This window comes from Sus scrofa, chromosome 2, assembly GCF_000003025.6.
Source record: "Sus scrofa isolate TJ Tabasco breed Duroc chromosome 2, Sscrofa11.1, whole genome shotgun sequence".
NCBI lineage: Eukaryota > Metazoa > Chordata > Mammalia > Artiodactyla > Suidae > Sus > Sus scrofa.
Genome location: NC_010444.4, coordinates 141,443,440 through 141,460,584, shown reverse-complemented (window position 1 = coordinate 141,460,584; position 17,145 = coordinate 141,443,440). Strand labels below are relative to the sequence as shown.

Genomic DNA, 17,145 nt, shown 5'->3' with positions numbered 1-17,145 from the left:
AGACAAATTAAGTTTAAAACCAAAAGCAGTGGACATTTATTCCTCAATTTTGGTGCAAGAGTGTAAAGATGCATTTCAAAGATGCTGATGGCTAGAGAGCATCAGCCACAGTTTTCAGGCTGGCCTGGTTTACATTTAGATTAGGTGAAGTAGGGGAAAAAAAGCAAACTTGCCTAGTTCACATGAACGATGTTTCTGGCAAACACAGTTGTTTACAAGTTTCAAACTACATTTTACTAGAGTCAAGGGAAGACTTCAAAAAGCCACAGACGGTACAATTTAGAACTGGATGAACATCCTGCAATGTGTGTGCAAAGTAATTATAGAGACCCTCCAATACAAGACTGCGTTCATGTTTCCCAGGTTTGGTCAATGTTGCTCTTTTCTACTCACGATCACAGAAGCTCAACTTACCACACAGCAAGGCTTTCGTTTCATGTCCTATGTACCAAAGGAATATCACAAGGTTTTAGTGAAATGCAGCTGAGTTTCAATAATAACGCAAATTTCTTATTTAGTTCAATAGTCATGTTCCTGGAATACTGCACATATAGGTCTCACGGAAATGCCTTTAAGCTTATGTTCTTATCTTGCTCAGTAAAATTACTTTCAAGATAACCTTTTTACTATGTAAGCTGGAACTGTTTCATGATTTTGAAATGCAACCAATATAAATGAAAACATTTCAGAGGTGGGAAAAAATCCACCACTACACTCAGCTAAACAAAATTCTTAAAAAATCAAAAAGCCTATTCACACAAAATTATATGTAATGACTGTAGTAATCAGTTTATTACACAGATTAATCATTCTTGAACGTACAAGCTCCAGAGGAGCAGTTGGGTCTTTAAATATACACAAGTATTTCCATCAAGTGAATTTTCACCCTTACATCCAGATAGACCTAAGCAGTTAAAAACATAAGAAAAATAAGAGCTATTAGCTATGTATTAACTGAGAAACCACATACAAACCAAAGAATATGGACGAGAGAAAGAGGGGCTGAGGGAGGAAGGGTGAAGGGGGGGCGATGTAAAAGAGCTGGGAACAAAGCCCATCACACTTTCTGTACTAATAGCTCCGATCCATTTCAATGTTGACCAGTTAAACTTAGACCTTCAAATACAGGACGTGGGTAGAGTTTAAGCTGGTTGGTCATAACTGTCACCTAAGACGTACGTAGGTCCTTCGGAATAAAAGGAATACAGAAACAGCTTTGTGTTCTTCACCTTGCTTTTCATAACTGTTTTGAGTTTAATAGGATTTCACTTAAAAAACAATCTCCTACAGGTCAGTGGAGCTTTTCTTCTCCATCCAAGCACACACCATACCCACCAACCCTCACCTTGCCGTTATCCAAATTAAGTCAATAAGGAAAGCTTTTAGTCTCACACCTAGGTTATGCCTGGAGAACTGGCTTGTCACACACACACTTCTCTGCTAGGAGGCAATGTTGGTACAGAAGTACAGTATTTCTAGTTTGTGGTTCCAAGTATGTACAACACGCAGCACTGCTGTATCAGGTAAACATGTGCACAGGGGAAGATGAGGCGTGGGCTCATAGAAAGCAGTCAAATGGAAATCAAAAGGACTTTCTCTTTCAGAGTTCCCCTATCTTTATTTGTAGAGGTTATCCAATAATTTCTTTAATTACATCGCATACTTCTGAGTCCATTCCCGAGCTATTCTGTTGTACCTGTACACACAAAAAGAAGCTTGGCTTAACACAGGTGAGGAGTTAGTTCGAAAGCAACAGAATTAATTCATTATCCCATCTAGTAACTTGAGGAGAATAACTTACAGTACATTCAGGCTAAGACATCTTCCTACTCCAAACTTCCTACAAGCATTTATTCAATAACAGTGGGAAATGTCCTGTAAATGCTACTAAAACAGGACTCTAATTAAATTTTACATTTTCTAGCATTCCCCTTAGTCTAAACCTGATCGATGCATTTCTAGGAGAAGATCTTCAAGCCCTGATTCATTTATTTGGAGCCCTTGAAACAATACAATTCTACATTATATGGTTCTTAAAATCATATAATAATGATTAAACTGACATAATACTTTCCCCGGTATCAATTAAACTGTAGGTTCTGGCAGATTTTATTTTAACAATTTGGTCGCTAAAATAAATGGGTTTATCTCTCCAGAAGAAATTCTAGTAGTAAAATAAGCAGGGCAAAAGGTTCTTTTAATTCTTTGATTAAAAATACTCTGCTGGGGGGTTCCCGTCATGGCTCAGTGGTTAACAAATCCGACTAGGAACCATGAGGTTGCGGGTTCGATCGATCCCTGGCCTCGCTCAGTGGGTTAAGGATCCGGTGTTGCCGTGAGCTGTGGTGTAGGTTGCAGATGTGGCTCGGATCCCGCGTTGCTGTGGCTCTGGCGTAGGTGGGCGGCAACAGCTCCGATCAGACCCCTAGCCTGGGAACCTCCATATGCCGCGGGAGCGGCCCAAGAAATGGCAAAAAGACAAAAATAAAATAAAAAGACTCTGCTGACCACGACCACAATGACTTGAGAAAAACTCTCATAATTCTGGATATTGGACAAAATGGTTCTCTAACCAAAAAATTTTATTTGTAAGGTCACAAATAGAAAAAGGATGATCTAATTTTATTCTGAATGCTGCCAGGAATACACAGCTATAGATACTATTCAGACCTAAATACAGAAAAAACTAAACTAAGAAACAACGGCTGGTAGTGTTCTGCATTCTCAGTGTAGTTCCCTTTAAAACTATTTTATCTATGTGCCTAACAAATAATTCAAATTATTATTTACTATATTTTAGCTTTAGAAAATTACCCCACTATTTCCTCCCTCAATCTTATTGAGTAATACACAAAAGATACAACTTTCAGTGACTCTCTCTTCTGATACCCTGACCACTCTTCAGTAATTCACAATATAATTTTAATTATGTAAATTTTATACCAAGTTTTGTTTTAAAGGAAATTTGGGGCTGTCATATCTGTAGCATTTATTCACTTTATTTTTTAGGTTATTCCAAAAGGTAGAAGATCAATTCCCTTTTCCCATTAATTTACAGATACTCACCTAAGACAAATGGGCAAAATGCTTTACATATCAAAAGCCAAGCAGAAGACATAAAGCTGTTAGAAAATATACTGTAGAAAAGTTTTTCAAGACAGTAGGAATTATATGAAATGATCAGAGATAAAATCATCTACTTATGATGATACTCAATGCAAATACTCCTCTCTTCTGTCTCCAGGTGAGTATATTAGGGCTCCATTTTAAGTATCTGATCCATACGCAGCCCTCAGGCTCAAACACCTCTACCCTACCACAGACGCTCTTCTGAATGGAGACTATACTTACTTTTCTCTATCTGTTTTGTAGATCCGAGCAATCTCAGGCACTAAAGGATCATCTGGATTGGGATCACACAACAGAGAACAGATGGACAAGAGTACTAGAATGAAAAAAAAAGTATAAATTAGCAGTGAATAAAAGCAAAAAGGCTGAAAGAAACATGAGATGCCAACACAAGAGAAAACTCTAAGAACCTATTTTATACTGTAGTGCCCAGCAGCTCTGTAAGCTCTAGCTAGCTTTCCAGTAACAGTAATCAACAAAGATTCTAAGATTTCTTTATGCTTAAACCTCTAAGGAAGCTGGCCCAGGCTGGTGAAGTGTCTTGACCAATGTCCCTGGTGAGTGAATAATTAAGAGTGGAATTAGAATCCAGGTCTTTCAAATCCTAGGATAAATGGCTTTCAAAATTCCAAAGACAACCACACTCTGAATGCTTTTAGTCAGAAATGCAACAATCACTGCTTTCTCAATGGCAGGTATTATACTCAGATGCAATGGATCTGTTTCATTTTTAGATGAAAACAATTTAGTTTAAGAACCTAAAGGCCAGTACTTGGCCCCCAAATAGGGCTGATCACACTTAGTACAAAGGATACAACATATCTCTAACTAAAGTCTCAAATTAATTTCAGTAATGATTTAGAATCTAAGCCACTTTTTTAGCAACAACCTGGAATGTAGAAGACAAATCTCAGTCGTAGATCTTGACCTCTGTTCCAATTTGTTAAATTATTTTTTAAATGCTTTTCATTTTTTCCATTCATAGCTGGTTTACAGTGTTCTATTTTCTACTGTACAGCAAGGTGACCCAGTCACATATACATATATACCAATTCATTTACTTATTATTATTATTTTTTTGCCTTTTCTAGGGCCGTTCTCATGGCACATGGAGGTTCCCAGGCTAGGGGTCGAATCGGAGCTGCAGCCACTGGCCTACACCAGAGCCACAGCAACGCTGTATCTTTAACCCACTGAGCGAGGCCAGGGATTGAACCCTCAACCTCATGGTTCCTAGTCGGATTCATTAACCACTGAGCCACAACGGGAACTCCCCAATTAGCTTCTTATATATACTCCTTATTGAAAGCAAAGAGGAGGCCAAGGCCACTTACTGCATTAAATCCAGTGGCCTCTGATATGCTGAAATATATTCCAATACTTCTATTCTGATGCTAACAGAACTCAGCTATCTTATTTCTCTCTAATGTTCTGTGGCAAGAGACGATTCAGAAGCTACTTTACTCTCAAAATATCAAATTCAGCACGACAAAGATTTATTCATTTTCCTATCCAATCTATTCTACAGAGATCAAGGGCTTCTGAGAGATAAAGAAAGTTTAAATGCCCTTTATCATTCAGTTGTTAACAAAAAAGCTATTTCCTTGCCTTAAGAGTATACGGAAAATAAAAAACATCAGGAAAGATGTTTTCTGACTCTTCATTCCTGTTGCCCACAATTCTGGCAGATGGCATTCCCAAAACATCTTCTCTTCCCATTGTCAGGTGTATCACCTGATGCCCTCTTCAAGCACAGAACATTCTAACAGCAATTAGGAAAGATTTCATGTATTTCCTGGAAATGACAACAGGGATTATAGATTTTTGAACGTTCATGAAAATTATTGACTAAAGAAGAAGAAACTTGTCTTGCCTATTTAGTTGGCAAGAACAGAACTGATTCTTCATCCAAAATTAGACACATTACCAAATTAGTATGTGTTATAAATTCCCTTTACTTATTACTCTTCCAATTATTTTAATAACGCAATTTTTAAAAGACAAAAATTTTTTTTAATTAAACTATAGTGCATTTACAATGTTGTGTTAGTTCAGGCATACAGCAAAGTGATTCAATTATATATGTACATATTCTTTGCACTGTAGTTTATTACAAGATACTGAATATAGGTCCCTGTGCTATGCAGTAGCACCTTGTTGTTTCTATGTTTCATATATAGTAGGTAGGTACCTATTAATCCCACACTCCTAGTTTACCTCTCCCTGCCCTCTCACCCCTCTCACCTAACCATAAGTTTGTTTTCTATGTCTGTGAGTCTATTTCTGCTCTGTAAATAAGTTCATTTGTACCATTTTAAAAAGACAAATTTTACTTTTTTTTAAATTTAAATTTTTATTTTTTTTTGTCTTTTCTAGGGCCACACCCTTGGCATATGGAGGTTCCCAGGCTAGGGCTCTAATTGGAGCTGGAGCTGCCGGCCTACGCCAGAGCCACAGCAACGCGGGATCCAAGCTGCACCTGCAACCTACACCACAGCTCACAGCAACGCCAGATCCTTAACCCACTGAGCGAGGTCAGGGATCGAACCCGCAACCTCATGTTTCCTAGTCAGAATCGTTAACCACTGCTAAGTCGGGAACGCCTAAAAAGACAAATTTTAAATAAATAACTTTTCTCACTTTCTTTCCAGAAAAGGAAGGTAAGGCGGTGGTTATCTGGATCTAGTGAAAGGATTCTTCCTTTATTTTTTTTTTTTTTGTTTTTATTTTTTAGGGCCGCACTTATGGCATATGAAGTTCCCAGGCTAGGGGTTAATTCAGCGCTGCAGCTGCTGGCCTACACCACAGCCATAGCAACATCGGATCTGAGCCGAGTGTGACCTACACCACAGCTCACAGCAATGTTGGATCTTTTAACCCACTGATTGAGGCCAGGGATAGAACGTACATCCTCATGGATACTAGTCAGATCTGTTACATCTGAGCCACGATAGGAGTTCCTTTTTGTTCCTTTAATTAGTAGAATATTGATTTTGGCTCATAATGCATTATGCTTTTCTCTATAAAGAGAATAATTTCTATATGTACAGCCTGCAGAGACTCCTCACGGAAGTGACTGTATTTTCACCGATACATACATTCTACACCAGTACACACACATTTTCATTAGTGTTGTAACCCAGAGTCACTTCCAGTTCTAAGAAGTAACATCAAGTGGCTTTATAGTGTACTTGTCTGCTTCCAAGTTTTTTGTGGATTTAGGTCCCTTACCTATATACAATCAAAGTGGAGCAACCTTAAGGTGAAGATCATTACCCTCAAAAACAGACTATGTAAAAGGGATAATTAATATCACACAAAGGATTCAGGCCTGCTTACCCATACATTAATTTACATAAGAGTCCTTAAAACACTAAATCTAAGTATCTTGATATAACCAAATTCAACAAAATGGCACTGCAGTTATTTTCAAAGATAGCTATCCAGAAAAAAAAAAAAAAAAAAAAAGATAGCTAATCAAGTTGAATAAATTAACAGCCCTTATGATTCAGAATAACTGAAAAGTCAACACCAGGTACAAAAGGGGAAGGAAAAAAAGCTATGTTAACAATTTCAGCTATCTAGACCTCCCCCTACTCCCCAACGCACACACACACACACATCCCCACATCTCTTGGCCCCATTTATATCTAGATTAATATCGCCACTGCTATTTAGTAAATAAAAGAAGAGTGACCAGGCCAGGGAATCACAACAGTCATATGAAACTTCCACAAGCAGACTGTGAATTGCAAAGAGGCCTACAAAAAGAAAAGGGGCCACTTACCTAGAAAATTATTTTAGTCACAATTTTTTTTTGTCTTTTGTCTTTTTAGGGCCACACCTGAGGCATATGGAGGGTCCCAGGCTAGGGGTAAAATTGGAGCTGTAGCTGCCAGCCTACAACAAAGCCACAGCCACACCAGATCCAAGCCACATCTGCAACCTACAGCACAGCTCACAGCAACACTGGATCCTTAACCCACTGAACGAGGCCAGGGATCAAATCCGTGTCCTCATGGATGCTAGTTGGGTTCGTTAACCACTGAGCCACGATGGGAACGCCTTTAAGTCACAATCTTAAAAAATGTGGTCCCCTGATTTTTTGTTTGTATTTTTGCTCAAGACCCCAGAAATTAATTAATTAATTTTAGGGCCACACCTGCGGCATATGGAAGTCCCAGGCTAGCAGTAGAATCAGAGCTACAGCTGCCAGCCTACAGCATAGCTATAACAACGTGGGATCTGAGCCATGTCAGGGTCCTACACACTAACTCATGGCAACGCCAGATCCTTAACCCACTGAGTGAGGCCAGGGATCAATCCTGCATCCTTACAGAGACCATGTAAGGTCTTTAAACTGCTGAGCCACGACAGGAACTCTGAGGGCCCCAGAAATTTAAATTTAATGCCCCAGAGTTTTTGTTTCCTTCACAAAATTAACTTGCTAGCATATACAAGCCTTGACATGATTATAACATGGCAAATATCTAAAATTTTTTACAAAAATGCCTTTATTCCAATTATTTAGGTGCTTACAAGGAACTTAACTGCATTTTTGCTTTCAAAGCCAGATCCAAACTGCATCTGCAACCGATACCACAGCTCGTAGCAACTCTGGGTCCTTAACACACTGAGCAGTGGCCAGGGATCAAAGTCATGTCCTCACAGATACTAGCTGGGTTTGTTACTGCTGAGCCACAACAGGAACTCTCTAAACTATTTCTTTCTAGCTACTTAATGTACTTCCTATACAACTTAAATTACAATGTATAAGGTTTTATCACTTTTATGCTATTTTCACTATACCTTCCCATTTTCCACAATATTTATGAGGATGAATAATACTCTTTTGAATGCATATGCCAGAACCAATACATTTTTTTTCCTCTACTGTTGAACCTATACATAATTTCTAATTTTCAGAAATAACGTCACAAATGCAGGAGTTCCCGTCGTGGCGCAGTGGTTAACGAATCCGACTAGGAACCATGAGGTTGCGGGTTCGGTCCCTGCCCTTGCTCAGTGGGTTAACGATCCGGCGTTGCTGTGAGCTGTGGTGTAGGTTGCAGACGAAGCTTGGATCCTGCGTTGCTGTGGCTCTGGCGTTGGTTGGCGGCTACAGCTCTGACTGGACCCCTAGCCTGGGAACCTCCATATGCTGCGGGAGCGGCCCAAGAAATAGCAAAAAAACCAACAACAAAAAAAAAACCAACAAAAAAAAGCAAATGCACTTGCACAGAAAAGTGCTTTTAGCATTTGGGCTTGTTTTCTTAGTACATATGGGTCAAAGGGTATTAAATGATTAAGTCTCTTATTATCTTTAACTAGCAAACTGGACTATACAAATCTATACTTCTATCTATATAAGCATTCGTTTTAAAATACTTCATAAACATTTACTTTTGATGGATTAATATCTTTAATATCCAATATTTGTTAATTTAAAAGATGAAAAATGAGAACTTATTTTAATTTGCATTTCCTTGATTATTTTGTTCCTTTCTGGCTGTTCATCCACTGGGATCTAGGTTTTTCCGCTTACTAATTTAAATGTTCTTCACGACTTTTACTTTTTTATTTTTATTTTTTAGGGCTGCACCTGCGGCATATGCAGGTTCCCAGGCTAGGGATCTAATCAGAGCTGTAGCTGCTGGCCTATGCCAGAGCCACAACAATGCTAGATCCAAGCCGCATCTGCAACCTTCAGCACAGCTCATGGCTATGCCAGATCATTAACCCACTGAGTGAGGCCAGGAATCACCTCATGGTTCTACACAGATTCGTTTTCACTGCACCACAATGGGAACTCCTGTTCTTCACAACTTTTAAATATATTAGCCCATTATCATATTTGCACCTATTTCTTGTATTTGTATTTTGACAACATTTAATCCACTTGTGATTTCATTTGGATATGATGTTGAGTGGTTGCACAATCTCAAATCAACAAGTAAGATAATGTTTAGTTCAGGGATATAAAAAAATGCCCAACCTATTTATATAAACAGGTCTTATTTAGAATAACTACTGGATCTTTCATCACAAAGTCAGAAACTTTACATGTTTTCAAAAACACATACACAGAGGACAATATACTAAAGATTAAAATGAGCAAACAAAAATTTATATTAAATTGATTATCTTAGAAGATGATTCTGGTCCTGACAGAAACCATAAAGAGTGAATATGAATTCACCTATACTTTATTCTTCAAATGTTTATAGCTCAAGCATTCCTCTACAAGAGCTGTTATTTCCAACTCTGGAACATTCATGAATCTCAAGATTGAAAGAGACATTACTTCTTTTCCACTTTATGCTCTGAAGAAACACTCATACCAAATGGCTATATTCCAACCTATGCCTGAAAAGCAAAAACAACGGACAGAGCAGTCACGACACCAAGGAATACCTAGGCTTGAATATCCAACTCTCACCAGTGGCCTAAAGGCCTACCCACGAATAAGGGTAATTACTACCTCCTCGTAAAAGGAATACCCGAGTAATCTTTTCAAAAGTAAACTTTTTTTTTTTTTTTTAGCCACACCTATAGCATGCAGAAGTTCCTGGGCCAAGGACTGAACCTGCACCACAGCAGTGACCTGAGCCACAGCAGTGACAATGCTGGATCCTTAACCACTAGGCCACTAGGGAACTCCAAAAATAAATAATCTTAAAAAGACAAAAATCACCATTGCTTTATCTTGACATCAAATACTATTCCATTACCTTTTGAAATAGTTAGTGCTGGAGACCACTGTGACCGTAGAATATCAAGACAAATGCTGCCATTACTGTTAATATTTGGATGATAAATTCTTGTTGTAAATGCGACCTATCAAAACAAGGAAAACTTTTGGTAAACTGTTTCATTAGTATTGTAGAAAGCAAATGAAAAAACAATTGCCATATCCCAATTACCTTAGGTGGTTTGAAGGGGTAATCTGTTGGGAAATGAATTGTCAAGAAAAATACTCCACCCTGATAGGGACTGTCATTCTGTTGATAATAAGAAAAGATGGATTAAAATGAGCAAATTACATAAACTACTTATTCTGAAATTAATCTGAATACTTACTGGCCCCATTATTGTAGCTTGCCAATGGAACACTGAAAAAGAAAACAAAACACCACCATGAAGCAATATCCACAAGTGTATCTACACCATAATAATTTGTCATAAAAGACCAAAAAAAAAAAAAAGTTCCCGTCGTGGCGCAGTGGTTAACGAATCCGACTAGGAACCATGAGGTTGCGGGTTCGGTCCCTGCCCTTGCTCAGTGAGTTAACAATCCAGCGTTGCCGTGAGCTGTGGTGTAGGTTGCAGACGCGGCTCGGATCCCGCGTTGCTGTGGCTCTGGCGTAGGCCAGTGGCTACAGCTCCGATTCGACCCCTAGCCTGTGAACCTCCATATGCCGCGGAGCGGCCCAAAGAAATAGCAAGACAAAAAAAAAAAAAAAAAATTGTCATTTCCCATCTACTCTCAGTTCACTTATAACCAATAGGATGAGTGCTGGGCAGGGTGAGGAATCTAAATCAAGCTGAAGTCTGAACAGAGAAAACAGAAATTCATGTCAGGGAGACAAAATTCTTGACATCTGAAGTCTCACTTTTTTTTTTTTTGGTCTTTTTGCCTTTTCTAGGGCCGAACCTGTGGTATATGGAGGTTCCCAGGCTAGGGCTCTAATTGGAGCTGTAGTTGCCGGCCTACGCCAGAGCCACAGCAACTCGGGATCCCAGCCACATCTGCGACCTACACCACAGCTCACGGCAATGCCAGATCCTTAACCCACTGAGCAAGGCCAGGGATTGAACCCGCAATCTCATGGGTCCTAGTCGGATTCATTAACCACTGGGACACAACGGGAACTCCTGAAGTTTCACTTTTAAATTAGCATTTCCTTACCTCAAAGGGTAAAAAAAAAACCCCACAAGATTCAACGCTTTGACGTGTTTTATCATTTCCTCAACACACTTAAATTTAATACACTCCTTTTATAATACTGGTATAGAGCAAAACAGTAAATTTCCAACAGTTCTCCTGTGTAAGTCTTTAGAATTACCAGTACAATAATAAAGAAATAAAGAAAACATCGGAGGTCCTGCGGTGGCTCAGTGCTAATGAACTGGACTAGTATCCATGAGGACAGGGGTTTGATCCCTGGCCTTGCTCAGTGGGTTAAGAATCTGGCATTGCTGTGGGATCCTGAGCTGCTGTGGCTGTGGCGTAGGCCAGCAGCTGTAGCTCTGATTCCACCCCTAGAATGGGAATTTCCATATGCGTGGGTGTGGCTCTAAAAAGACAAAAAAAGAAAAGAAAACATCATCTGAAAGTCTCAAGGTAGACAAAGATTACAAACTCTAGGGATAATCCAAATAAATTATAAACTCGTTTAATAAGGAAATGTTTTTTGTTTGTTTTGCCACACCTGTAGCACAGAAGTTCCTGGGCTAGGGATCAAATCTGAACTACAGCTGTGTCCTATGACCCAGCTGTGGCAATGTAGGATCCTTAACTGGCAGCAGGAATTCCTATACCTGCATTCTTCTTAAGGGTTGTTAAGAACCAATTAAGGAATTAAAAAAGAGGACTAAAGCACTTAGATAATAAAAATATACAAATATTGAAGTGTACTTAAAAAAAAAACCCCTAAGTTAAAATTTTCATTAACTATTATTTATTTATTTATTTATTTATTTATTAGGCCTTTTTTAGGGCTGCACCCGCACCATATGGAGGTTCCCAGGCTAGGGGTCTAATTGGAGCTGTAGCTGCCAGCCTACTCCAGAGCCACAGAAACACCAGATCCGAGCCTCGTCTGCAACCTACACCACAGCTCATGGCAACGCCTGATCTTTAACCCACTGAGCAAGGCCAGGGATAGAGCCCACAACCTCATGGTTCCTAGTCGGCTTTGTTAATCATTAACTATTTTCTAAGTCCTAATTTTATCTGACAAGCTAGTAACTAGAACATTTACAATTATAGAAAAGACACCCTTCCTAAAAGAAGATGTGAAAAGATCAATAAGTAATAATGTAATCTCTTTCATTATCTGGCACTCCAGAAAGTTCAAGATAATCTAGTGTATTTGAACAAGACTCTTGTTGAGAACTCTATAAGCAACATCAACAGACTACTGCATTCAGCTGTAGCTCATCTCTAGGTTAGTAAATCATATTTGCCTAATATTCCCCAATACAATTAAACTTATATAAAGCATTAGCATTCAAAGTTCTAAATAAAAACCAATTAACACCCAAATGCCAGCTTTTATTTACTATTTGTCTTCACCTTTATAAATAAAGGGTCAAATACTGTCACAAAAAAAAAAAAAAATGAGCAAGAGGATATTCACAGGGCTGTCATTTTTTGGCCTCGCCCTTGACACGTGGAAGTTCCCTGGCCAGAGATCAAATCCATACCACAGCAGTGACCCGAGTCACTGCAGTAACAATGCCAGATCCTTAACCTGCAGCGCCACAAGAGAACTCCCATAGGGCTGTCTTTAAAGTAAGAGTGAAAGGAGTTCCCTGTTGGTTTAATGGTTAAGGATCCAGTGTTGCCACCGTTATGTAACTGGTTCAATCCCTGCCCAGGGAACTTCCACACACCTTGGGTATGGCCAAAACAAGTAAAATAAGAGTGAGAGGCAGACACAGAGAACAGACTTGTGGTTGTCAAGGGGGAGGGATGAATTGGGAGTTAGGAATCAACAGATGCAAACTATTATATACAGAATGGATAAACAACAACGTACTACTGTATAGCACAGGGAACTATATTTGATATTCTGTAATAAACCAAAGGGAAAACAATGTAGAAAAGATTGTATGGGAGTCTGCTGGTGGCTCAATGGGTTAAGGATTCAGCATTGTCACCACTATCATGTGGTTCAATCTGACTTGGGAACTTCTGTATGGCAAGGGCATAGGCAAAAAAAAAAAGGAAAGAATGTACATACATTACTGAATCACTTTGCTATACAGCAGAAATTAACACTGTAAATCAACTATACTTTAATAAACTAAAAAAAGTAAGAGGGAAAAGGAAGAATGAAACTGCTAATATAGCAACTGAGATCACTACATCTCTTGTTAAAATGATCTAGACTGTACAATACCAACAAAAGGTGAGAAAGACAAAATAAAAATACATTAACTTAATTAGTGAAAATGTCTCAAGACCTACCATTTAAATCTTCCATCACACTGGTTAAATACAATACTCATTAGAATCACTGACTTAGATCTTCCTCTGGAGCTCTCCTAGACTCCTAGCTCTAAGTGGAACTCAGTGTTTGTTAAATTTAGTCTTTTGTCGTTTGAGGGCCATACCGAGGCATATGGAGGTTCCCAGGCTGGGGGTCTAATCTGAGCTGTAGCCGCCGGCCTACGCCAGAGCCCCAGCAATGCCAGATTCGAGCCAAGTCCTCGGCCTCCACCACAGCTCACAGCAACGCCAGATCTTTAAGCCACTGAGCGAGGCCAGGAGTGGAACCCACAACCTCATGGTTCCTAGTCAGATTTGCTTCCGCTGCGCCATGATGGGAACTCTGGAAGCGCTTTTTAAAAAGTAAAAAAGTTACTGAGAGAATATCTTACTTGCATCAAATTACAAAGTTTTGTATATAGTCCAACCCCTACAGGTTCCAAGTGGAAAGAACTCCAGAAACAGTTACAGGGTAAAATATTTGGCCATAAGCATAGACATTACGGCAGCACCCGTGGCATATGGAAGTTTCCAGGCTAGGGGTTGAATTGGAGCTGCAGCTGCATGTCTACAGCACAGCCACAGGTAGGCTGGATCCAAGCCACATCTGTGACCTATGCCACAGCCTGTGGCAATGCCCAGATCCCTAACCCACTGAGTTGAGGCCAGGGATCAATCTTGCATCCTCACAGAGACTATGTTGGGTTCTTAACCTGCTGAGCCACAAAGGAAACTCCAACACTGCTATATTTTAAAAGAACATCTATTTAAAAAAAGAAAAAGCATTTAAGGACCAGTCTTAGGAACTTTTTGAAAATAAAAATTCACTCAAGTTTTTGTTTTTGTGTTTCTTTTTAGGGCCATACCCGAGCCATATGGAGGTTCCCAGGCTAGGGGCAGAATCTGAGCTGCAGGTGCCAGTCTACACCACAGCCACAGCAGTATCAGACCTAAGCCATGTCTTTGATCAACACCAAAACTCATGGCAACGCTAGATCCTTAACTCACCAAGCGGTGCCAGGGATCGAACCTGAGCCCTCACAGATGCTAGCTGAGTTCACTACTGCTGAGCCATGACAAGAACTATGGCGTGAGCTGTGGTGTAGGTCGCAGACGCGGCTCAGATCCCCTGCTGCTGTGACTATGGTGCAGACTGGGAGCTGCAGCTCTGATTCAAACCCTAGCCTGGGAACCTCCACATGCTGCAGGTACGGCCCTAAAAAAGCAAAAAAAGAAAAAAAAAAAAGAGTAAAAAACAGTAACCAAAAAACCTCCCACCAACCACCTTACATTTGATACTGTTACACAAACTGAAAGCTACAAACCCCTTTTATGAGAGTTTATTTTTAATTTTTATTTATTTTTGGCTGCTATGGTGACATGTGGAAGTTCCTGGGCCAGGGATGGAACCCACACCAGAGTCGCAGCCTGCACCATAGCTGTGGCAATGCCAGATCCCTAACCTGCTGCAACCTCCTCTTTAATGAGCATTTAAATGAGAAGTTTACAGTTCAATGGTTACTCTAGCATCCTTAACGATAAAGCTTTGAGGTTAAACAGAATAGTGGAGGAGTTCGCTGGTGGCCAAGGAGGTTAAGGATCCAATGTTGTCACTGCTGTGGTGCAGCTTCAGTCCCTGGCCTGGGAACTTCTGCAGGCATGGACAAAGAAAAAAAAAAAAAAAAAGTAGGAATATTTGTTATAGTTTGAGACTACACAAAATTTTGTGCACAGTTTGAGACTTTTAAGAGACCTACATTTGGGAGTTCCTTCAGTGGAGCGATGGGATCAGCAGTGTCTTGGGACCTCTGGGACAATGGTTTGATCCCCGGCCTGACACAGTGGATTGCGGATCTGGTGTTGCCGCAGCTGCAGCCTGGGTTGTACTATGGCTCGGATCTGATCCCTGGCTTGGGAACTCCATATGCCTAGGGGTGGCCGAAAAAAAAAAAAAAAAGAGAGAGAGAGAGAGAGAACTACACTTGAATTCAAGGAGATCTCAAGAGAGTCGCATTCAGTAAGTGTTCAAAATAAAACAAATTATACAACTAATAAATCTTCAGTTTACTTCTTCCAAGAAGCAAGCACACTTTTTCCTGCTTGACACAGCTTTGCAGAAAAGTGGGGAAAAATTCAATGGTATGTTAAAATCTGCATATTTTAAAAAGAAAGCACAAGTAGTGTCCCACTTTATTCTTTTTTTTTTTTGATCTTTTTGCCTTTTCTTGGGCAGCTCCTGCGGCATATGGAGGTTCCCAGGCTAGGGGTCAAATCAGAGCTGTAGCCGCCGGCCTACACCAGAGCCACAGCAACACTGGATCCTTAACCCACTGATCAAGGCCAGGGAACGAACCGCAACCTCATGGTTCCTATTGGGATTCATTAACCACTGAGCCATGATGGGAACTCCAGTCCCACTTTATTCTTAAACTAAGCATCAATAACAACATGTAGTGCTGAAGATCTGAAAGCTCAGATAGTGAAAAGGAGCTCCAAAAGTTACAAGTTGGCTAACAGTCTCTCTATTCTGCCTAAGATTAAATTCTGTCTTTCAATAAAAGGTGACCATTAGCTAGCCAGTTACACTTTGTTTTGTCCTAATGTAACCCATCAAGAAGACCTGATCAAGACTTTCTTTTTTTTTGTCTTTTTTTTTTTTTTTTTTGTCTTTTTGTCTTTTGTTGTTGTTGCTATTTCTTGGGCCGCTCCCGCGGCATATGGAGGTTCCCAGGCTAGGGGTCGAATCGGAGCTGTAGCCACCGGCCTACGCCAGAGCCACAGCAACGTGGGATCCGAGCCGCGTCTGCAACCTACACCACAGCTCACAGCAACGCCGGATCGTTAACCCACTGAGCAAGGGCAGGGACCGAACCCGCAACCTCATGGTTCCTAGTCGGATTCGTTAACCACTGCGCCACGACGGGAACTCCTGATCAAGACTTTCTGATGGCAGTTTATCCTCAAGTGTTTTCAAATACTCAGAACATTTTTTTTTTCTTTTTTTTTGTCTTTTTGTCGTTGTTGTTGTTGCTATTTCTTGGGCCGCTCCCGCGGCATATGGAGGTTCCCAGGCTAGGGGTCGAATCGGAGCTGTAGCCACTGGCCTACGCCAGAGCCACAGCAACGTGGGATCCGAGCCGCGTCTGCAACCTACACCACAGCTCACGGCAACGCCGGACCGTTAACCCACCGAGCAAGGGCAGGGACCGAACCCTCGACCTCATGGTTCCTAGTCGGATTCGTTAACCACTGCGCCACTACGGGAACTCCTCAGAACATTTTTAAGTATAACATCAGCAAACATTATCTAGATAAGGAAGTTAAGGAAGTTGTTCTGTCTCTAAGGAGGAGTTTTTTCCTTATTTTTTTTAGAAGGTAGGAGGTACTCCACATACAACTCACTCAATGAAAATGTTTTAATTCAACAGTGTTTAGTATATTCAGAGTTGTGCAACCATCACAATTTTAGAACATTTTCATCACCCCAAAAAGAAACCCCATATCTATTAGCAGTTATTACCTGTTCCCCCCAAATCTCCAGTCCAAGCCAACCATTATCTATTCTCTGTCTCTATGAATCCGCCTACTCTGGCTATTTCATTATAAATGGAATCATGCAATAGGTGGCCTTATATATCTGACTTCTCTATGTTTCGCATTTTTTTTAATTTTTAAAAATTATAGTTGATTTACAATGTTGTGTCAGCTTTAGATGACTCAGTTTTACAGTTTTCAGATTCTTTTCCATTATAGATCATTATGATATACTGAATATGGTTCCCTGTGCTATACAGTAGGAC

General features: G+C 40.1%; 1 protein-coding gene across 1 annotated transcript in view; it reads right to left on the bottom strand.

Moving 5' to 3' along the window:
- The window catches only part of UBE2D2 (ubiquitin conjugating enzyme E2 D2), a 61,885-nt gene continuing 45,503 nt past the window's right edge, over positions 764-17,145 (bottom strand). The window contains exons 3-7 of the mRNA XM_005661722.3: positions 10,210-10,241; positions 10,053-10,130; positions 9,861-9,966; positions 3,352-3,445; positions 764-1,696 (exon numbers count right to left, since the gene is read on the bottom strand). Coding sequence (XP_005661779.2) covers positions 1,651-1,696; positions 3,352-3,445; positions 9,861-9,966; positions 10,053-10,130; positions 10,210-10,241 — 356 coding nt within the window. The 3' untranslated portion in view covers positions 764-1,650. The remainder of the gene's footprint in view (positions 1,697-3,351; positions 3,446-9,860; positions 9,967-10,052; positions 10,131-10,209; positions 10,242-17,145) is intronic.